Genomic DNA, 23,773 nt, shown 5'->3' on the forward strand with positions numbered 1-23,773 from the left:
AATATCTTGTGGAGGATGATCTAATTGTTCATCATAAAATCGTGTGTTGAATATCAACTATTTTAAGATAGCTTTAGGATAACCGTTATTTAGAAACAATTGAAATAATTTGTTTTTGTTTTGGTATAAAAATTGTTGATCACTGATTTGAGTCATTATAATAATTGAATCAAAACAAAACGATTGTTTTCATTTTTGTTTTATACCATACTCTGTATTAGAGTACAAAATGACACTTTTCATATGGGTAATCTGCGATGCATTATTGGAATATTTTCCTAGCGTCGCCGTTTGTTACTGAGTACCTCGGTTAACAGATTACTTGATTCGTTGTCGAAATTCTTTTTCACTCATTTCATCGTTCCCCGTTAGAGGTCAGTCTAACCATACTCCGGTGTAAATATTTTAATATTTGCACCATCTTCTCGTTTCGTTTTGATCCAAATCAGTCTTCTTACAAAGCCTCTTTGAAAAGGGATAGATTCCGTAACATCGGTGTTAGAGGATGGCAAGAGACTCGAATTGAATCAAAACAAAACGATTATTTTCATTTTTGTTTTATACCATACTCTGTATTAGAGTACAAAATAACACGACGTTTCATATGGGTAATCTGCGATGCATTATTGGAATATTTTCCTAGCTTCGCCGTTTGGTACTTAGTACATTAACAGATTACTTGATTCGTTGTCGACATTCTTTCTCACTAATTTTAGCTTTTTTTGGTTTGAGGATCTAATCTTCACAACCCAATAGGTCCCCATCCCATAACGCTCGAGTAACTGCAAATTTAGCATTCTTTCCTCCTCTACTATTATTCATATTTTGAGTACACGGAACCGACTTACGTTGGAATTTTTCCTAGACGAACACACGAAATGTGACTGCACATTATAGAGTCCCTTTCGTCTCCTTTATTCATCGTCTCCTATAAATATTAAAATATTTATACCGGAGTATGATTAGAACGACCTCTAACGAGGAAAGATGAAATGAGTGTCGATAAGGATTCAAGTAAACTGCTTACCCAGATATGGAAATACCAAACGGGCGACGCTTAAACAACGCATCTCAGTTTACCCATCTGAATCGTTATCATTGTGTAGGGTAAATCAGGGTGGTATGGTGAACAAAAAAGTTAAGCCGTGTAAAAGACAAGAAATTGTTTATTTAAAAGAAATAAAAATACACTTCTTTCACATATTGGCAACAACTTAACAGTGTCATAGTCCCTTTAAGACATTACAAATGTTTGAAAAACAAACAATATTTATTTTTATTAAAGTCACCATTCCACCCATGCATAAGGGTGAAATGGCGAAGGCACTTGCGGTGAAATTGTGAACTTTCTACTCCTGCTTTTTACCACATATCACACATGGATTCATATTTTGAACAGTCTTCGTGCAGCCAAAGTTGGCAACTAATACATTTGATCCAATCCACGTCATTTTTAGTGTAACAGTGTACAGTTCACCACACCCTACACAACAACAATCTTTATCGTCCACATCGTCATCATCGTCTTGCGAATACAGTTAGTCCAGAAAGCCACTGCGCATCCGCTAGGAAAAATATTCTAATTCGGATTTTTCGCACAATCTTACTCAAAAAGGACTCCTTTTAACAAATTTGCATGTTGCCAGGACCAAAAGGTGGTCAAAAATTTTTTAAACGTTTTTTCTTTGTTTTTTTCCTAAAATAATTTTTTTTGCATGGAAAAAAGTTTTTTTAGGTTTTTTGGATCATTCCAAACAGAACAGGTCTTTGGTGACTTTTCTCTAAAAATGATAGTTTTTGACATATAAGCGATTAAAAATTGAAAAATTGCGAAATCGGCCATTTTTAACCCTCAAAAACTATATGAAAAACTGAAAATTTGAATGTTGCCAAGATAGGTACATATTCTTTAAACATCGATTGATGAAATCCCGAAGAGTTTTTTGCAATACAATATTCAAAACTCCTTTGTTTTTTAATTGCTAATCAAGCGTGCGCGACACTATTTTCCACCGACAGTATGGTGCAAATGAAACGAATAAATTCGTTATTTCGTAAACCGGCGACTTTAAGGAAAAATCCCGAAACAGGTCGATTTTTATTAAGTTATGATATTGTGGCATATATGGTATACTAGTGACGTCATCCATCTGGACATGATGACGTAATCGATGATTTTTTTAAATGAGAATAGTGGTCATGTGCTAGCTCATTTGAAAGGTTCTTCAATTCTCTATTCAGTAATATAAATATTTACATAATTATTTATACAGGGTGTCCAAAAAAATTTTATTGAATTAAATTATTTGACAAAAAAAGAAGTAGAAGGACACCCTGCATAAATAATTATGTAAATGTTTTCATTACTGAATAGATAATTGAAGAACCTTTCAAATGAGCTACCACAAGACCCCTATTCTCATTTAAAAAAATCATCGATTACGTCATCACGCCCATACGGATGACGTCACTAGTATACCATATATGCCACAATATCATAACTTAAGAATAAAAATCGACCTGTTTCGGGATTTTTCCTTAAAGTCGCCGGTTTACGAAATAACGAATTTATTCCTTTCATTTGCACCATACTGTCGGTGGAAAATAGTGTCGCGCACGCTTGATCAGCAATTAAAAAACAAAGGAGTTTTGAATATTGTATTGTAAAAAACTCTTCGGGATTTCATCAATTGATGTTTAAAGAATATCTACCTATCTTGGCAACATTCAAATTTTCAGTTTTTCACATAGTTTTTGAGGGTTAAAAATGGCCGATTTCGCAATTTTTCAATTTTTAATCGCTTATATGTCAAAAACTATCATTTTTAGAGAAAAGTCACTAAAGATCTTTTCTGTTTGGAATGATCCAAAAAACTTAAAAAAAGTTTTTTCCATGCAAAAAAAATAATTTTAGGAAAAAAACAAAAAAAAACGTTTAAAAAATTTTTGACCACCTTTTGGTCCTGGCAACCTGCAAATTTGTTAAAAGGAGTCCTTTTTGAGTAATATTGTGCAAAAAATCCGAATTAGAATATTTTTCCTAGCGGATGCGCAGTGGCTTTCTGGACTAAGTTTGTTTTTTTAATCACTGACCATTTTAATCGGACCAAACCAATAAAAAAAATTGGACTTGCCCGAATTTAAAATAGCGGCTCTAGAAATATGTATACGTGTTGGAATAGGCCTTCACCCTATTGCCCTTACCTGAGTTCACCATTTCTCCCATTTGCCGTGGGTGAAATAGTGAATAACACGGTAAGAAGTTCACAATGTTAGAGGCAACGATTTCTAGCTTATGTTGTATATAATCAGTCTAATCAAAGAAACATGTAACGTAAATCACGTTTCATGGAAATAAAACACTGCTAAACAAATAGACGTCCGGCCATTTATGAAACTTTCCGAAAATAAAAATGTGTTATGAGCATGAATCACACTCGTTTCATTGATAGGCTGACTTCAAGATTTGTTTAGCCGTGTTTACTTTTCATGAAACGTGTTTTACGTTTCATGTTTTTCATTTCATGTTTCGTTGGTGTGCGGCGTGCCTGAGAAGGCAAAATATATGGGAAAATACCTCGCGGACTAAGCTACATTAAGCTACGTCTAAAAATGCATGCATCGTACTTATAAAAATTATTGAGCACCGGAAACAGTTTTGAACAAATCCTTTACGGTTTATAAAATGGTCCTGGTTTTCACAAAGTGCTCACTACATAAATGATAATAAACTGTCGTCATGTAGTTTTGCAGAGACATCTGTGTACCGGGAAAAGAAATAGAGCATTTCACCATTTCCCCCGATTGACCATATCACCCTGAATTACCCTACTCTAATGCAGAGTATGGTGTAAAACAAAATTAAATAAACGGTTTCGTTTTGATTCAAATCGAGTCACTTGACATCCCCTGACACACGTATTTCTAAGTTTACTCGTTATCAAAGAGGCTTTGCAAGAAACTGATCTGAATCAATGCTGCAAGGAACTGATCTGAATCAGTTTCTTGCAAAGTCTCTTTGATAACGGGTAAACTTAGAAACACGTGTCAGGGAATGGCAAGAGACTCGATTTGAATCAAAACGAAACCGTTTATTTTCATTAAAGTAATTGCTTACAAAAGACTCAAAATCTTCTAAGCATCCTACTAGAGCCTGCAAACCTCCAGCATTTATAACTTGGTACGCAAAATGGGGATTATGTTTGCAAATGGATCTCAATACGAACAGTCCGGCTCTCTTCTGATATTTCTAAAAAAAACATACTGTGTTATTTTATTATTAAATCATACTTAAAAACGTTATTACAGTTCCTGTATATATCGAAGAGAGCAATATTGGAATAACACCTTGGTTAATGCATTGCTCGGCGATTTCATTGCTGTGATGAGCCAATCTTCCTACAGCTATAGCGGCATGCTGTTGGATTTGAGTACATGGATCTGCAAGGAGAGGCCTCAGTAGCTCTAAAAATATAAGTAGTTCGTTGGCAAAACAACAACATAAATAACAGACAATGTACATGTAGAGTTTAAATTGGCTTAGTAATGAAGTAGAAGGTTTGTAAAAAATAATCATTTATATTATGCTTACCCAATGTACCGCCTTTTTTTAAAATGTCTGTGTTTTGCTGTCTTACAGCTAAATCAGAAATTGCTTGGACAAATGTAAGTCTTGCACGTTGGTACTGATCAAATATGAGAACAAGGTTCCGATTTGACATGGTGTTAAACTTTCATTATATAAATTCAGATTGTAGTAATAAATTTAAATAAAGGCTTCGTATTGACATTTATTAAAATGACATAAAAACAAACAATGGTTATAAAGGGAACTAACTCCCATAGAGAAGTTTTAGCACCAATATTTTTCAATATATTAATAGGCACAAGGGACCAATCATTTCCTCTGAAACCAAGCACTTCCGCTGTTTGGAAATTGGGCTTATTTAAATATTCTGTTTGCCGAGGTTCTTACATACGCTGGCTTCCGAGGATTTTCCGATTCCTTTTTTAAGGGGTAAGAATCTACAATAATCTTTTTGGGTTCTACAGTTGTATAACAACGTGTTCAACAATCTTCTTGATTCTCTTCTGTCTCTTCGTAAGTATAGCTTTCTAGCTTTTGAGATTTCAGTCCTTTAGTCTGCGTTTATATAAAAACTGTTGGTTACTTTATCAACATAATTAGTATAATATAATATTTATGGATTACCGTCGAAGGCCGACATGATCAACTATAGGCCTTGGGCCCGCATATACAATTATTATTTATGACCACACCGTTGAAACTTTTTGTACTTGTTATTTGGGTGGAGTCGGACAAATTTTGAGCTTGGCGCATTATGGTAGTGGGGCGTTTGTCTGTCAAGCGGTGACGAAGTTGTCAATTTTATGCAAGAAAAAAATTTATTACCACATTGGTCATTCTATTTTAATCAATGGATTTTATCATATAAACAACGAAAACAATTTTGTCGGACAAAAATATTGGGGCATATGACGCGTCGGACACGCTAAATATGTCAAATTTATGAAAATAATAAATTTATTACCACATGGCTAATTTTAACAGAATCTACCATAAAACATTTTTACAATAATGTGGTAACCTTGTCGGACAATTTTCACGGGGCATATGCGCAGTCGGACGCGCCGAAGATGTCAATTTCCTGAAATTTTTTTATTTACAACCATTTTTCCGACAACATTAGTAGGTTATAAGTAATTATATTCTTAATCAAAAAATCAAAGTGTCGGACAAAAATATTGGGGCAACTCGACAGTCGGACAAAAAATTTAATTTTTATTAGTAAAGTATACTTTCAAATTATGCTGGGTTCGTGTATCCCTTATCTTTACAACCATTTTTCCGACAAAAGTAGTAGGTTATAAGTAATTATATTCTTAAACAAAAAATATAATTGTCTGACAAAAATGTTGGGGCAAACGAACAGAAAACTTAATTCTTTTAGGCTATCGACGAGGAGGTATTATCAAAAAAAAATTTTAAAACAGTGTTTCTCGGTTACTTTTGAATCGATTTAGCTGAAAATTGGTACACACACTAAGTAAAGCATTTAAAAGGGTATGACGTAGATCGGAACCCAAAATTTTCTTAAAAAATTTTCCGACAAGAGGGAAAATTTTAGAAAAATTTGGATCTGATAATTTGTGTACATACTCCTTGAACAACGACAAACATCGTTCTGTATTTTTTCTCGAATTAAAAAAAAATTTTCAGCACATGTATCAGGTTATAAGTAGTTATATTCCAAATCAAAAAATCTAAGTGCCCGACATAAATAGTGGGGCACATCCAAAGTCGGACAAAAAATTTAATTTTTATTAATAAACTATACTTTTAAACTATTCTGGGTTCGTGCATCCCTTATCTTTACAACCATTTTTCCGACAAAAGTAGTAGGATAAAAGTAATCATACTCTTAAACAAAAAATGTTGTCTGACAAAAATGTTGGGGCAAACGAACAGGAAACTTAATTCTTTTAGGCTATGGACGAGGAGGTATTATCCAAAAATATTTTAAAACAGTTTTTCTCGGTTATTTTTGAATCGATTTAGCTGAATATTGGTACACACACTAAGTAAAACATTTAAAAGGGTATGACGTAGAGCTGTACCCAAAATTTTCCCAAAAAAATTTCGGACAAGAGGGAAAATTTTAGAAAAATTGTGATCTGATATTTGCGTACATACTCCTTGAACAACGACAAACATGGTTCTGTAGTTTTTTTTTTCCAATTAAAAAAAATTTCCGACACAAGTATCAGGTTATAAGTACAGTGGAACCCCGTTAACTCGGATTAATTGGGACCGCGGCCGATCCGGGTTATCGAAAATCCGGGTTAGCCGGAGAAAATGGTAAAAATTAATAAAATATGGTATGCTTATAGATAAACTCCGTTATAATTGTCACACAGACACTGGTAAACCACGTTCGCATTCCACACAAAACCACACATACAAAGCGTCGTCAAAAGTCTCATTCTTAGCTTTATTAGCTTTGCACCGATTGTCCAAACTGTCTTTTGTTATCATTTTGAAAAAAAAATTCTTCGATTTTAGGTCTATTTTTCTTCCAATCCGATACTGTAGATGTACCGACACCATAATATAATGCTGCAAGATTCATCTTTATCAATTCTACTTAATGCTTCTAGTTTCTTTTCCATTGTCACTACAACATTTTTACGTTTTGTTGCCCTTATAGACAAAAGACACGCAAACACAAAATCTGAATAAATTTAGGAACGATTACAAAACACGACTTTACTACACACAATACCGTCTCTGATGTTATGTTATTTAATAACAGTGATGACTAAGACCATTGTTAAAAAAATAATTTTAATAGTCTTTTCTAAACAATGTTTCAACTAAGACAGTTTCAAATAAAGGATAATACAGGTGCTTGTTGTTTTCGACAATGAATGTGGTGTGCCATGAGTAATTTTTACTATGGTATATGTAGTTCAATCCGGTTCCATTATCTCTCAAATATTATATTACATAGAGTTGGTACAAAACCTCGTGAACCTTGAAAATGCGTATGTATAACCGAAATAAAATGAAGCCAAAAACATACGACTATTTTATTTGCTGCGAATTGCGCGACAGGGTCCCATCTGCACCCTGATATTTTCAGTAATGTCGGATTCATCAATCGTTTCGTTCGTATATTGACGTCACCAAATGAATGAATTAGGTTCACGAGATTTTGTAACAGCAATACATTTTTATTGTTGAAATGTTTGTCTGATAAAAATCGGTCCGGGTTAGCCGGAGTTCCGGGTTATCGGGGGCCGACTTATCGGGGTTCCACTGTAGTTATATTCTAAATCAAAAAATCTAAGTGTCCGACAAAAATATTGGGTCAAATCCAAAGTCGGACAAAAAATTTAATTTTTATTAATAAACTGTCTTTTAAACAATACTGGGTTCGTGCAACCCTTACCTTTAAAACCATTTTTCCGACAACATTAGTAGGTTATAAGTAATTATATTCTTAATCAAAAAATCAAAGTGTCGGACAAAAATATTGGGGCAAATCGACAGTCGGACAAAAAATTTAATTTTTATTAGTAAAGTATACTTTCAAATTATGCTGGGTTCGTGCATCCCTTATCTTTACAACCATTTTTCCGACAAAAGTAGTAGGTTACAAGTAATTTTATTCTTAAACAGAAAATGTAATTGTCTGACAAAAATGTTGGGGCAAACGAACAGAAAACTTAATTCTTTTTGGCTATCGACGAGGAGGTATTATCAAAAAAAAATTTTAAAACAGTTTTTCTCGGTTATTTTTGAATCGATTTAGCTGAATATTGGTACACACACTAAGTAAAACATTTAAAAGGGTATGACGTAGAGCTGTACCCAAAATTTTCCCAAAAAAATTTCGGACAAGAGGGAAAATTTAAAAAAAATTGTGATCTGATATTTGCGTACATACTCCTTGAACAACGACAAACATCGTTCTGTAGTTTTTTTTCCAATTAAAAAAAATTTCCGACACAAGTATCAGGTTATAAGTAGTTATATTCTAAATAAAAAAATCTAAGTGTCCGACAAAAATATTGGGTCAAATCCAAAGTCGGATAAAAAATTTAATTTTTATTAATAAACTGTCTTTTCAAAAATACTGGGTTCGTGCAACCCTTACCTTTAAAACCATTTTTCCGACAACATTAGTAGGTTATAAGTAATTATATTCTTAATAAAAAAATCAAAGTGTCGGACAAAAATATTGGGGCAACTCGACAGTCGGACAAAAAATTTAATTTTTATTAGTAAAGTATACTTTCAAATAATGCTGGGTTCGTGCATCCCTTATCTTTACAACCATTTTTCCGACAAAAGTAGTAGGTTACAAGTAATTATATTCTTAAACAAAAAATGTAATTGTCTGACAAAAATGTTGGGGCAAACGAACAGAAAACTTAATTTTTTTAGGCTATCGACGAGGAGGTATTATCAAAAAAAAAATTTAAAAGAGTGTTTCTCGGTTACTTTTGAATCGATTTAGCTGAAAATTGGTACACACGCTAAGTAAAGCATTTAAAGGGTATGACGTAGATCGGAACCCAAAATTTTCTTAAAAAATTTTCCGACAAGAGGGAAAATTTTAGAAAAATTGTGATCTGATAATTTGTGTACATACTCCTTGAACAACGACAAACATCGTTCTGTATTTTTTTCTCAAATTAAAGAAAAAATTTCAGCACATGTAGCAGGTTATAAGTAGTTATATTCCAAATCAAAAAATCTAAGTGTCCGACAAAAATATTGGGGCAAAGCCAAAGTCAGACAAAAAATTTAATTTTTATTGATGAACTATACTTTTAAATTATGCTGGGTTCGTGTATCCCTTATCTTTACAACCATTTTTCCGACAAAGGTAATAAGTTACAAGTAATTATATTCTTAAACAAAAAATGTAATTGTTTGACAAAAACCTTGGGGCAAACGAACAGAAAACTTAATTCTTTTAGGCTATCGACGAGAAAGTAATATCAAAAAATTTTAAAAGAGTTTTCTCGGTTATTTTTGAATCTATTTAGCTCAAAATTGGTACACACACTAAGTAAAATGTTTAAAAGGGTATGACGTAGATCTGTGCCCAAAATTTTCTTAAAAAATTTTCCGACAAGTGGGAAAATTTTAGAAAAATTGTGATCTGATATTTGCTTATATACTCCTTGAACAACGACAAACATCGTTCTGTATTTTTTTATCGAATTAAAAAAAAAATTTCAGCACATGTATCAGGTTATAAGTAGTTATATTCCAAATCAAAAAATCTAAGTTCCCGACATAAATAGTGGGGCACATCCAAAGTCGGACAAAAAATTTAATTTTTATTAATAAACTATACTTTTAAACTATTCTGGGTTCGTGCATCCCTTATCTTTACAACCATTTTTCCGACAAAAGTAGTAGGATACAAGTAATTATACTCTTAAACAAAAAATTTAATTGTCTGACAAAAATGTTGGGGCAAACGAACAGGAAACTTAATTCTTTTAGGCTATGGACGAGGAGGTATTATCCAAAAATATTTTAAAACAGTTTTTCTCGGTTATTTTTGAATCGATTTAGCTGAAAATTAATACACACACTAAGTAAAACATTTAAAAGGGTATGACGTAGAGCTGTACCCAAAATTTTCCCAAAAAAATTTCGGACAAGAGGGAAAATTTTAGAAAAATTTTGATGTGATATTTGCGTACATACTCCTTGAACAACGACAAATATCGTTCTGTAGTTTTTTTTTTCTCGAAATAAAAAAAAATTTCCGACACAAGTATCAGGTTATAAGTAGTTATATTCCAAATCAAAAAATCTAAGTGTCCGACAAAAATATTGGGGCAAATCCAAAGTCGGACAAAAAATTTAATTTTTATTGATAAACTATACTTTTAAATTATGCTGGATTCGTGTATCCCTTATCTTTACAACCATTTTTCCGACAAAGGTAGTAAGTTACAAGTAATTATATTCTTAAACAAAAAATGTAATTGTTTGACAAAAATCTTGGGGCAAACGAACAGAAAACTTAATTCTTTTAGGCTATCGACGAGAAAGTAATATCAAAAAATTTTAAAAGAGTTTTCTCGGTTATTTTTGAATCGATTTAGCTCAAAATTGGTACACACGCTAAGTAAAACATTTAAAAGGGTATGACGTAGAGCTGTACCCAAAATTTTCTTAAAAATTTTTCCGACAGGAGGGAGAATTTTAGAAAAATTGTGATCTAATATTTGCTTACATACTCCTTGAACAACGACAAACATCGTTCTGTAGTTTTTTTTTCCAATTAAAAAAAATTTCCGACACAAGTATCAGGTTATAAGTAGTTATATTCTAAATCAAAAAATCTAATATTTATATTCACCATTTAATGAATTTAATATTCACCATTGGCGCGCATACGGGTAATATGAGCCGAAAAATACGTAATTTAATATGAAGTCAAAAATGTGTAAAAATTATTTTTTTTTAAATTGTACCAAAACGCCCCATTATTTTTGTCCGACAAGTGATCCAATATACATTACACATGTAAAAAACAGTACAAAATAAAAATAACATCTGTGGTAATAAATAAAAAATTTTCAGGAAATTGACATCTTCGGCGCGTCCGACTGCGCATATGCCCCGTGAAAATCATAGATTTATAATACTCTAGATTGCGCCTTACGATCTTAAAATGGGTGACGGTTGCGACAGAGATAAATGAGCCTATTTGGTCGGTAGTCTCTTTTTAATTTAAGGGGAATATCGACGACGTGACTATCCCACTTTATCGAGTATTATGTATTGACAGTTCGAGCGGGTGGTGACGAGAAATGGTCTTTGGTCTTCGGACGTGGATATTCATGGTTCGAATCCCATACCAACTTTACCTTTTTTATTTTTTATTTAATCAAAATTGCGTTTATTAGATATTGTTACATCTGAAAAATGGACCTAAGTAAATCTAGCAGATAATAAATGTATGTATAGTAAGTTAATATTGGAATACATAATTATTTGTGAACTGCATAGTAAAATAAAAGTCATTCGTTATTAATATAAATTCGGCCTTATTCGAATGACGTGAATAATGTTTGTATTGCTTCTACCTTTTTAAAAAATTGTAATAATAGTTTCATAAATAAAAATAATGTCTAATTACTTATAATTGAATCGGTCATTTCAAAAACAGCAAAGTCCACAATTTTCAGAAACTAACTTTTTGAGAGGAATAGACTCCTTTAAGATAAACGTTGTGTGCAAAAACGACACCAGTCCAGTAAAAACATTAGGAACAAAAGTACAATATAACTCTGAATTTTGATGTCATCCATTTCATCCATCTTTCGACTATATAATAGGTAGGTAGTTTTCTTTGCTCTTCTGTAAAATTAGGAATATGTGACTCGTGTCTCGTGTTGTTTTTGAAATGACCGATTCAATTAATAAATCGATGATGGTACATTATGTTGATATTAATTATTGTTAATTTGTACGAATATTTTTAACAATTACTTTATACTATTGTACCATTAACTTATTAAAAAAAATAACATTGGCTTTTATATTTTTAAAAATCTATAGGTACCTACACAGTTTTTCTTATTTGTTATATATTTCTTTGCTTAGATTTATTTTAGAGATATAATAATATCTAATAAACGCAATATTGATTAAATAAAAAATAAAAAAAGTAAAGATTGGTATGGGATTCGAACCAGGATTATCCACGTCCGAAGACAAACGACCAGTTCTCGTCGCCATCCGCTCGAACTGTCAAATCATCTAAAATACTCGTCGATAGAGTAGGATAGTGACGTCGTCGATACTCCCCTTGAATTAGAAAGAGACTACCGACCAAATAGGCTCATTTATCTCTGTCGCAACCGTCACCCATTTTAAGATCGTAAGGCGCAATCTAGAGTATAATATATCTATGGTGAAAATTGTCCGACAAGGTTACCACATTATTGAAAAAAGGTTTTATGGTAGATACCGTTAAAATTATCCATGTGGTAATAAATTTATTATTTTCATAAATTTTAAGTTATTTTTTGGGTGTAACTACAATGATATTATGCTAAAAATGATGGTGTATCGCATATTTAAAATGCGTTTATCTCGAAAACGGTTGAGTTTAGGAAGATGAAAGAAGTATACCTTTTTTAAGTAAAACTAATAGGAAAATAAAAATTTTAATGTCAAAATTATACAGAGTGAGGGATAAAAAAAATTGAACGTAATAAATGAGTGCTGAAAGGCATATGTGGCGCCCTCTGGGTAATGCATAATTTTTGGTAAGAAATTTAGATTTCTCGACTCAAGAAACCCCCAGATATAAAATTTCATGTTGTTATCTCATACCTATCAGGAAATATTCAATAATAAATAAAAAAAAAGTTTAACTTTGACACCCTGTATCTCGGCTATTATAAACTTTGTACTAAGGTAAGTTAGCTTAAATCGGCCTATTTTAACCTCAGGAACCTGAGGTTAAGCTATGGCCCATTCTTTACCAAACACCCTGTATGCATAAAAATTACTTTTTCTTTTAATTGTACCAAAACGCCCCATTATTTTTGTCCGACAAGTGATCCAATATGCATTACACATGTAAAAGAACAGTACAAAATAAAAATGACATCTGTGGTAATAAATAAAAAATTTTCAGGAAATTGACATCTTCGGCGCGTCCGACTGCGCATATGCCCCGTGAAAATTGTCCGACAAGGTTACCACATTATTGTAAAAAGGTTTTATGATAGATACCGTTAAAATTATCGATGTGGTAATAAATTTATTATTTTCATAAATTTGACATATTTAGCGTGTCCGACGCGTCATATGCCCCAATATTTTTGTCCGACAAAATTGTTTTCGTTGTTTATATGATAAAATCCATTGATTAAAATAGAATGACCAATGTGGTAATAAATTTTTTTCTTGCATAAAATTGACAACTTCGTCACCGCTTGACAGAAAAACGCCCCACTACCATAATGCGCCAAGCTCAAAATTTGTCCGACTCCACAAAAATAACAAGTACAAAAAGTTTCAACGGTGTGGTCATAAATAATAATTGTATATGCGGGCCCAAGGCCTACTATGTATTTGGTGATTTTTCTGGTGACTTTCTTGGGTGTGAATGTGTCTTTTTAGTTTAGTCCTCCTGGTTTAAAAACAGACCATAGTAACGAAGACGGAGGTGATAGTTTGGATAAATTGCCAACAGAATAAAGTCCACTCAGCGTCAGCTAACCGAAAAAGAAGAATAGTGAAAGTTTTTAGGTTATATATATTTACTTAAAAAAAGATTCTGCAAAGATCTATTATTTAATTTATTTAGTTACGAAATAGATAAAACATTGTTAGAAAAAGCATAATGATACTTTCCAGGATAACTACAGCTCGATTAAATACTCTCTCAAAGGTAAGTCTATTAAACAATCTATGTTATTGTTTAAAATTAATAAATAAAATGTGCTTTTAGGCTTTATATTCGAGTGGAGCAGATAAAATACCCACTAATAAACTTGAAAATGTTATTTCAGCTCATAGACAGGACGCAAATGGAGTAGTTTATGATAAAAAACCTTTTAAAATACCGTTAGAAGCTGGTAAGTTTTGTTGGTCTTTGCTGTTTTTAGATGTATGACAAACTCCTTCAACATTTTGGCCTTGATAAACTTCCTCAACACTTCTTTGACTCCCAAAGAGAGTAATAAAGAGTATTTTCTTAGGGCATTATTATTGCTATTGTTATCTTGGATTTTTAACATCTTCGTTTCGTTTAGAGATATTTATAAACTTAGGTTGACTGCATTACGAGTCATATATCTCCTGTAGTGTTTGCCACATTGTGATGCTTGAAATTTTTTAATTTCCAATGCTTTGATATTATGTATATTAGCCTCATTTTTATTCTTATTTCATGGTAAGGAAAGAAGACATAGGTGAATGTAAGGACTGCAAGGAAATAGTTAGTGACACAGTAAGCCAACAGCATAAGCTGCTTGTTCTGGACATTGAAGTAAAAAGGGAATTCAGGGAACGAATTGTAGACAAAATATGTTGGAACATGAAAGGAAGCCCTAATACAATTTGGAGAAAAATGGCCAGTAGTATTAGAGAGACTGCTATTGAAATACTTGGGAAAAAGTCAGGAAAAAAGTTTGAGGATAAAGAAACTTGGTGGTGGTCAAACGAAGTACAAGGGAAAATAAAAGAGAAGGGAAAATTATATAAAAAGTGGCAAGAAACCAGATCCGACACAGATCTTCAAAACTATATGGTGGCGAAAAAGGAAGCAAAAGTAGCAGTAGCAAAAGCCAAAGCAGAAGCGTATTCAAACCTATACAATCAACTTGATACCAGAGAAGGCAAAGATATATAAAATAGCCAAACAGAGAGCAAAGAAAGCAAAAGACTTTAATAAGATTAGATGTATCAGAGATGAAAATAATAAAATACTAGTTCACGAAAAGGATGTCAAAAAGAGATGGAGAAAGTACTTTGACAGCTTATTAAATGAAGAATTTGACAGACAGCCTGTAGAGTCAACGGAGACAGTAGCAGCAATGGTCACCAAAATAACAAACGAGGAAGTGGCTCAAACGCTTCAAAAAATAAAGAAAGGAAAAGCGGTAGGACCAGATGATATTCGTAGAGAAGTATGGAGAGCATTGGAAGAGACAGGAACAAGGAGGCTAGCAGGTTTATTTAATAGAATTATGGAAGTTGGACAAATGCCAGACGAATGGAGAAGCAGTATACTAGTACCTGTCTACAAAAACAAGGGAGATATACAACAATGTACAAACTACAGGGCTATAAAACTGCTTAGCCACACCATGAAAATATGGGAAAGTGTAATTGATAGATGGATACGTGAAGAGACCGAAATATCAGAGAATCAATTTGGCTTTATGCAGGGCAGATCAACATCAGATGCAATTTTCATTATAAGGCAGTTGATGGAAAAATACAAACATGATGGAGTAAAGGAACAAACGCTCATATGGTATTCATTGATCTTGAGAAAGCATATGATTGAGTACCTCGAGAGATTCTGTGGTGGGCACTCAATAAGAAAGGAGTGCCTGGTGAATATGTGAAGATTGTGAATGATATGTATGAGAGAGTAACGACTAGTGTTAGGACAGGTGTGGGAGAGACTGATAAATTTCAAGTGAAATTAGGATTGCACCAAGGCTCGGTGCTTAGTCCGTATTTATTCTCATTAATTTTTTATCAAACAACAGCGAAACTACAGGGTAACATTCCATGGTGCTTAATGTATGCTGATGATGTTGTGTGAGTAGGAAATAGTGAAAGAGACTTAGAACAAAAACTGGAACAGTGGAGACAAGCTCTGGAGGAAAAAGGTTTAAAACTTAGTAGGACAAAGACAAAGTATTACTACAAATAAAATGGTATCTTTGGATGGTGAACTCAAGTGAACTGATTGTAAAAAAGCAATAGTTTTAAGTACCTGGGATCGGTATTACAGAGTAATGGAGAAATAGATGGAGATGCATGCAATAGAATTAGGGCTGGATGGATGAAGTGGAAGGAAGCAAGTGGTGTGATGTGTGACAGGAAAATTCCAATGAAGTTGAAGGGAAAATTCTATAAAACAGCAGTAAGACTGGCTATGATGTATAGAACTGAATGTTGGGCAGTGAAAAAGAAAGAGGAACAACGAATGCTTAGATGGATGAGTGGAGTGGCAAAAAAGGATAAAATTAAAAATGACTATATTAGGGAAAGTCTAAGTGTGGCACCAATTGATGCCAAAATGAGAGAGCATAGGTTGAGATGGTTTGGTCATGTTCAACCTTGAGACGCTAATCACCCAATACGAAGAATTGCTGAAGTGCAGATTCCTGGAAGGAGTAGGAGAGGAAGACCAAAGAAGACGTGGGGGGAGAGATTAGGCAGGACATGTTGGTAAAGGGGATTAATATTAATATGACCCAAGATAGAATTGTATGGAGAAATGCAATTAGGGAAGCCGACCCCGCATAGGGATAAAGCAAAGAGAATGAGGGTGATTTTTATTCTTCTACTTTAAAACATTGTAAATAAACTATATCAGTTTGTGCATCAAACTTATAAAAATATGTTTATAAAGGAATATACATAATACCGATGGCTTAAAGCACACTTATTGTATGTCCGTGCATGTACTTTTTGAGAAAAACGATTTTGACTGTTTAAGCTCTTGTAGCACAGCGCACAGTTTTTAAATGTTATTTATACCACACCAAACACGTTAGGACATACAATGTCTGTGCATGATGATAGACTGTTAGGTCATCAAGGTACAGTGCATAACTCAATAATAGAAAAAAAAATAAACATACAATAAGTGTGCTTTAAGCCATCGATATATTAGGTAAAATAAAACTTTTGTAAATTTCATCTGAATTTTTTCCATTTTCAGGTAAAAGGTACTCATGGTGTTTATGTGGAAGAAGTAAAAGTCAACCATTATGTGATGGAACTCATAAAAATGTCCACATGAAAATAACCCAAAAGTAAGTTTATTGATTTGTTCACTGATTAGTACGATATGGATTCGTGGTGTTAAGTCACAATGACAACCTCTCGTGAATTTCAGCTGAACTAGCTTCGAGGGTGTTTTCAATAGCAAATGCTGAGCGCACATGCATTTGAAACAAGTAGGTAATATTCATTATTTATTTTTTCATGCTTTTTTACAAATATTATATACAATATCGATGCCAACTTTTATTGAAAGGTAAAGATTCCATGTTAATCATTTTATATTGCCCAATAATTAATTTAAAAAACATATAAAAATAAATAATGAATATTACCAACTTGTTTCAATTGCATGTGCGCTCAGCGTTTGACTTTGAAAACACCCTCAAAGCTAGTTCATCCAAAATCCACGAGAGGTTGTGGTTGTGACTTAATATCGAGAATTATATTGAAGCAAATCTACTAGTATGACATTCTCTGTCATTCATTCATCATTTTTTATAAGATCTCCAAGAATGCCTGTCATGTAGAAACGATTTGCAACATTCTATTTGAAAAAAAGTATAAAACAATGTATGAATAAGTAATATACGAACAGGAATATTCACACTTTGTCCGCCTTCCATTTGGTGATATGTATTTCTCTCTTATTAGCTCATCAGGCAGAAAGTAAAATCATCACATTTAAAAAAGGTTAACATCTGAACTAGCATAGTGCAGTTTGTGTAACTTTCTGGCTTAGATCTAGAGTTAGAGTTGTCAGGACGCACAAGTGCCCCTAACATGACTTAAAGACCACATACATAATTGAGACCTGTGGTTTTAAGATCCCTTTGAAGCATGTTAGCAGTACAATGAAATTAGATATCCGTACCCCAGAGCAAAACTGTATTAACCCATCAAGGACTCCATTTTAAATTTTTTTTAAATTAGAATAATTTTAAACAATTTATTAGTAATGCTTAAAACAACAAGAAATAATTATGTTTGTTATCTATTTTTCTCAAAATAGTATGTTGCCATATGGCAACGCTAGTCTCCTGTAGGATCAAAAAATAAGCACATGTTAGAAAACATTAATTGTTTTTAATTACGTTGCTACTTATACATACTCCAACTTTCCATTTAGTACACATTGTGCACATGATGGATTTGCAGTTTTCAGCTGCACATCTCTTCTTTTTTCTATCAGTGGTGTTTGTTAAGAAATGTCCTATATTGTCAAAACGCACGTCACCGGAAACTCTGCTAAAAGATCTACTGGAAATACTTTAACTTTGACGACCTCCTTGGTTTGCTGGATTCTGTACCCTTGACAAATGTTTTCATAATATCTCGCTTGAACTGAAGCTGCGTCATAGTACCCCTTTTTTCTTTTTAAATTCCAACTGTTTTGTGCTGAACAGTCAATTAACCAAGTAAAAAAGCACCACCACCGTTTTTTTTTCACAGATTCCTATACGATATCTGGATATGTTTTGGTTCATAAGTTTATTGCGAAATATAATTCTGCAATGGGAGGTACTGAATGAGTACCTCCCATTGAAGAATTATATTTCGCAATAACTTGAGGTCTAAGTATGTGTACGTTCTTTTTATCGTCCTGGAAATAGCATTTTACTTCACAGGTGAAACCCCATATGAGATTGATGCGACGGTCACTATGCTGTTATCTGCCCACCTTTAGATTACACCTTCCACAACCCAAGTAGGTTGTGGAAAAGGTTTGCTTGTTGCTTCAATATCGCCACGAACTCAAATGACTTTTGTCAAATCAACTTTTAAATATTCTTCATCCCCAACACTTTCAGAATCTATCTCCTCAAATGGACCACTTTTGCTCCCCAGTCGCTCTTTTTCTGTGTTATTCTTGTTAGAAAGAACAACCTTGGCCTTTGACAAATTATCGACCACCATCCACCACCATCTTCCTCGCCTGAGTCTTCAGCTGTCAGCTCACCCTCTGGAGGCTCAATGTAGATTTCGACCACTTCTATGTCATCATCGTACGTAATTTGTAATGCCTCTTCAAGTGTTAAGCCTTTTCTAACAAAAAAACAGTATATTATAAAAGTCGGTAATAGCGCGTCCTAGCGTTGCCGTATGGCAACACTCATATTTAGGATATAATATGACAAATAAAACTAAAAAAATTGGTCTCACAATATTGAGTATTTTAAACACGTTTTTTTGACTTTGTATTTTATTAATATCAAACACGTATACAAATTTTTAGTATTATTATTTTACTTATGCAAATCTGACGTCCATCTTGAAGTAACAAATTAATTTTCGTTTTAGTGACACCCTAAATTAGACAAACAGTCTAACAACGTTAACATAATAACTAGTAGCACCATCTCTGTTTTTCGGTCTCAACTTTTCGTGTAAGAATTAATATTTGAAACAGTGTTTTGCGTTGCCATATGGCAACGCCAATCTTTGATGGATTAAGTCCAAAATTTCAATTTTCCAGTTTTTTGGCTCTGTGAATAGAGCGGAAAATTGCAATCCCAGTGAGCCAAAAAAGTAGAAAACTTAAATTTTGGACTTAATAATACAGTTTTGCTCTGAGGTACGGATATTCAAAAATTTATTTGTGTCAGGGCCCGGAATTGAAAAAGGAATCTTGTTAAGTCAGTAACATAGCCGCTGAACTACAGATGCCACTGTACTTTACTGTATTGTATACACCGTTTTTCTGTATACCTTTATGTGTTTAGTATTATGTTACATAGATATTATCAGAACAGTCGTTTCAAATTGATAATCTAGTACTCATATATTTTGTATCTCTTTTTTTATTATTCCTGAAGTATGAATCACTACTTTCCTGTAATTTTTTTACCCTTAATATTTGTATTTATACAAAGATTTTTATTACATTTAATTAACCATAACGAGCGATCCACAATTATTGGGATCAAAGCTAGCCGTGCCAAAAATTAGGTATGTCTTGTTTTAATCTGAATTTATATCATTGGTTTATCAATTAATTCTGATTAAAATTATAAACCATAAAAAATCAGTCAAAACCTTTAACACAGAACTTGAATCAAAAATAAAAAGAATTAAAAAAATTATAAGTAACAATAATAAATAAAATCAAACAAGATGCTGCTATGTCCACCACTAACATCTCTACATAACCTAACTTTTCTTGTTAAGTTGATGTACACTGCAAAGTTGACATAAACTGGAAAGTATATCTGAATTAAGAATAGACATGCACTGTATAGCTATCTCTATCTTTCAGAGCCACCTATGGTGACAATAATTTTGGATCACACGTTATTATTCCATTGAATGTTCGTAAAGTTTTTTTAAACTTATATTTCACCATCTATGAGATGTTGCAATAAATGCATTATTTATGTGTGCTCTTTTCAATGTTATTAATTTAAACACTAACTGTTTTAGGCCAGTGAGATTTGTAGTAGAAGAAACAAAAGAATATTGGTTATGCAACTGTAAACACACCAACCACCGCCCATTTTGTGATGGAACCCATAAATTAAAGGAAGTTCAAGATGCCACTTCGCTAATTAGACAATGATATGTTTTTATAATTTGTAGGTAGTGTAAAATAATGGCAATTTTAATAAACGTTATTTGTTATCAAAAAGTATGAAATATTACTCACAGATTACACAAAGAGATGCAAAAAAAGGTTATACGATAGGGTAGAATATCTTTTGTCCCTCCTTTCCCAAATATTCTTCAATATATATTTAAACTATATCAAATGTTGCACAAGCGTACTTTATGTATTAGTTTAAGACTATAAACCTTGTTTGTTTTTCTGTTTAAAGTCTCGTCTAAACGTTTTGAACGATCCTGAATGTATAACTTGTATCCCGTTCTCAAAAAAGAGGTTTATATAAAAAATTTAGAGATTAAAATACAGCATTAAAAACCCAGTACAAAATATGATGAATGTAATACTAGAAGAAAGGTTTCCACAAGAAAACACATGGTTTCCACATCATCATTCCCTTTGTCTTTATTTCTATGCATGGTCAGCATCCCTAATTACATTTTTCTATGAGTTTCTATCATGGGTCATACAAATATATAAAGGAAGTGCACCCCAACAATCTTGCAATCGGCCTCCTTGATAACAGTTGACAAAGTTACAGATTAAAAATTAGTAGTCCACTGATTTTACCCTGCAGACAGTAGACAACAAGTAAAAGTTTAGATTATACATATAGGTTTTTTCTCCACTGTATTTTTATTTTAATGTCTACAGGCGCGATCGTTCACTGGAATCCAGTAGTTTTAGTAGAGGAGGTGGCGTGCTAATAGCAGTTAACAAGAAGTTGTCAACAAGTCTCATCCAATCTAATTCAGCAGTCGATTAAGTTTTTGTTCAGTTAAATAAAAACATCATTTTAGGGGCTGTTTATATTCCGCCCAGGTCTGAAATTAACAAATACGAAATTCATGCTGAACAACTACTAAGCACAAGTGAACAATTTCCTAATTCTACATTTTATCTATTTGGTAATTACTACATTCCATGTGCTATATGGGAAATAGAAGATTTCTGTTCATTAGCAACCTGTCAACCGACCTCCCCATTGGCGGAGACTGAAGCTATTGAAGTCGTTTCAAATATATGTGCCATTCATAATCTTTTCCAATCTAATACTGTGCTCAACAACAGAGGGGTTCTTCTTGATCTTGTTCTATCTCCACAAGAACTAATAATATACAAAGCACACAATTTTCTGATCCAGCAAGATGTTCACCATCCTCCGCTAGTAACCACCTTACAACTTGTAGTTGAAAAAAGCACAACATCAGTTATGGAATACAATTACGACTTTAACAGTGCAAATTTCACAGCCATTCGCCAAAGTTTTGAATCTATTGACTGGGACAATCTCTTACATAATAAACAACTCAATGAAATAATTTCTATATTGTATGACTCTCTGTATTATGTTATTAACCTGTATGTTCCACAAAAAAAAGTATGCTTATTTTAAAGAATTAATACATAACAAAAAAATTGATCATAAAATGTTTAAAGCTACCAGATCATCAGAAAGCTATGTAGAATTTAGTCGGCTTAGAGCCCAATGTAAACTTTTAACAAGGGATTGCTATTCGTTGTGTGCATGTACTTGGAGGGGATACGAGAAACGATCGTGCGTGAATAGCGGAGAAATATTGCAACTTTCTTAAATAATTCATATTGTCAATTGAAATTGTCAAATTGACATATTTCATACCTACTGTCATTGAAGAAGAAAAATTATATGTTGCTCCACAATATTGATATATACAATTATTATATAAAAGTGTAAATTTAATCAATTGGATTTTGCTTGTAGTTTTGCATTTTAATAAACAAATCAATTTAATTTACTACATACAATTGTTTACCTTTTAATATCATAACCTAAATTTTACTTTTTCTTCTTGTAATTTTTTTGGCCTATGGCCTTGACAATTATCCAGTAACCAGGACTAATATTGGCCAATATAATTAAAAGTGCGAAAATTGTTGCTGAGCTATGAAACCAGGTGTCGCTTTTCCGAACTTGCGCTGTCCCAATACTAATGAAACTGAAAACTCCATTAAACTTAACGTTAAGTCATTTTGGAAATTCGTTAATAGCAAAAAAAACAATACCTGACACAATGAAACTAAACGATTTTATTGCCTCATGGAAATAATATATCCAATTTATTTGTTAATCATTTTTCATCTGTGTATACTAACCAAAGACTAAGTTATTACCATAACCAAGTCCGCTTCAACGTTAGTATATCTTCCTACCACATTCAAATATCAAAAATATATGATAGATTGTCACAACTGAATATTAATAAGGGACCGGGACCCGATGGGATTCCTCCTATTCTTCTAAAAGAATGCAGCTATATACTGTCTAGACCACTTTATCATACTTTCAATGCCTCTTTAGATTCTGGTGAATTCCCCGACTTCTGAAAACAATCTTATGTATATTTTATTAATCAGGTGTTAAATCTGATATTAAGAACTATCGCCCCATATATATTCTAAGCCAAGCACTATCCCTAAAGTATTTGAAAGCATTATAATTGAATTTCTTACTTACGACTGCTCTAGTGTTATTACTAACTCACAGTTTGGGTTTTCTTCCGGTAAATCTGCTTAGCTAAGTCTACTTAATTATACTGACTACCTATCTGAAGCCCTGGAGGAGGGTTTGCAGGTTGATTCAATGTACACTGACTTCTCCAAAGCCTTTGATAAGATAAACCATGACCTTCTATTACATAAATTACGTTCTATTGGTATTGATTGTCTGGTATTTAGGTGGTTATGTAGTTATTTAAAAAACATAACTCAAATGGTTAGAGTAAATCACTGTTATTCCAACATTTTTCTTGTGACTTCAGGTGTTCCCCAAGGCTCACACCTGGGACCGCTACTATTTAATCTATTTATTAATGATGTTACCACTTGTTTTTCCCATTCAAAAGCTCTCCTTTTCGCTGATAACCTTAAGTGCTTTATAATAATGAGATCTCATGATGATACTCTTGGACTCCAAATCAGATATTAATAAATTATAACAATGGTGCTCTCTTAATGGCATCGAATTAAATATTGGTAAGTGTTATATTATGCGTTTCTGTAGGAATCACCATTTCCTAACACATGACTATACTATTAACGATAAAGCATAAAGCATTGCAGTCATGCACACAAATCAGAGACCTGGGCTTGTG

General features: G+C 32.9%; 2 protein-coding genes across 2 annotated transcripts in view; one reads left to right on the plus strand and one right to left on the minus strand.

The window, feature by feature from the left end:
- The window catches only part of LOC114326030 (sperm-associated antigen 6-like), a 194,417-nt gene extending 189,615 nt beyond the window's left edge, over positions 1 to 4,802 (minus strand). The window contains exons 1-3 of the mRNA XM_028274233.2: positions 4,592 to 4,802; positions 4,307 to 4,464; positions 4,118 to 4,249 (exon numbers count right to left, since the gene is read on the minus strand). Coding sequence (XP_028130034.2) covers positions 4,118 to 4,249; positions 4,307 to 4,464; positions 4,592 to 4,721 — 420 coding nt within the window. The 5' untranslated portion in view covers positions 4,722 to 4,802. The remainder of the gene's footprint in view (positions 1 to 4,117; positions 4,250 to 4,306; positions 4,465 to 4,591) is intronic.
- An 8,946-nt stretch (positions 4,803 to 13,748) lies between these two features.
- On the plus strand, positions 13,749 to 20,666 carry LOC114326032 (CDGSH iron-sulfur domain-containing protein 3, mitochondrial). Its single transcript, XM_028274235.2, has 4 exons — positions 13,749 to 13,964; positions 14,025 to 14,151; positions 16,980 to 17,073; positions 20,462 to 20,666. Exons 1-4 carry the CDS (start codon positions 13,917 to 13,919, stop codon positions 20,595 to 20,597), a joined length of 405 nt encoding a protein of 134 aa, XP_028130036.1. The 5' UTR covers positions 13,749 to 13,916; the 3' UTR covers positions 20,598 to 20,666.
- The last annotated feature ends 3,107 nt before the right edge of the window (positions 20,667 to 23,773 follow it).

The sequence above is a fragment of the Diabrotica virgifera genome, chromosome 3 (assembly GCF_917563875.1).
Source record: "Diabrotica virgifera virgifera chromosome 3, PGI_DIABVI_V3a".
In the NCBI taxonomy this organism is placed as follows: domain Eukaryota; kingdom Metazoa; phylum Arthropoda; class Insecta; order Coleoptera; family Chrysomelidae; genus Diabrotica; species Diabrotica virgifera.

Bases quoted from the DNA above. Each gene is read 5' to 3' on its own strand.
- LOC114326032 (XM_028274235.2), top strand. From the start codon at position 13,917: ATGATACTTTCCAGGATAACTACAGCTCGATTAAATACTCTCTCAAAG. The intron at 14,152-16,979 runs GTAAGTTTTGTT...TTCCATTTTCAG, and splicing joins TAAAATACCGTTAGAAGCTG to GTAAAAGGTACTCATGGTGT. The intron at 17,074-20,461 runs GTAAGTTTATTG...TAACTGTTTTAG, and splicing joins CACATGAAAATAACCCAAAA to GCCAGTGAGATTTGTAGTAG.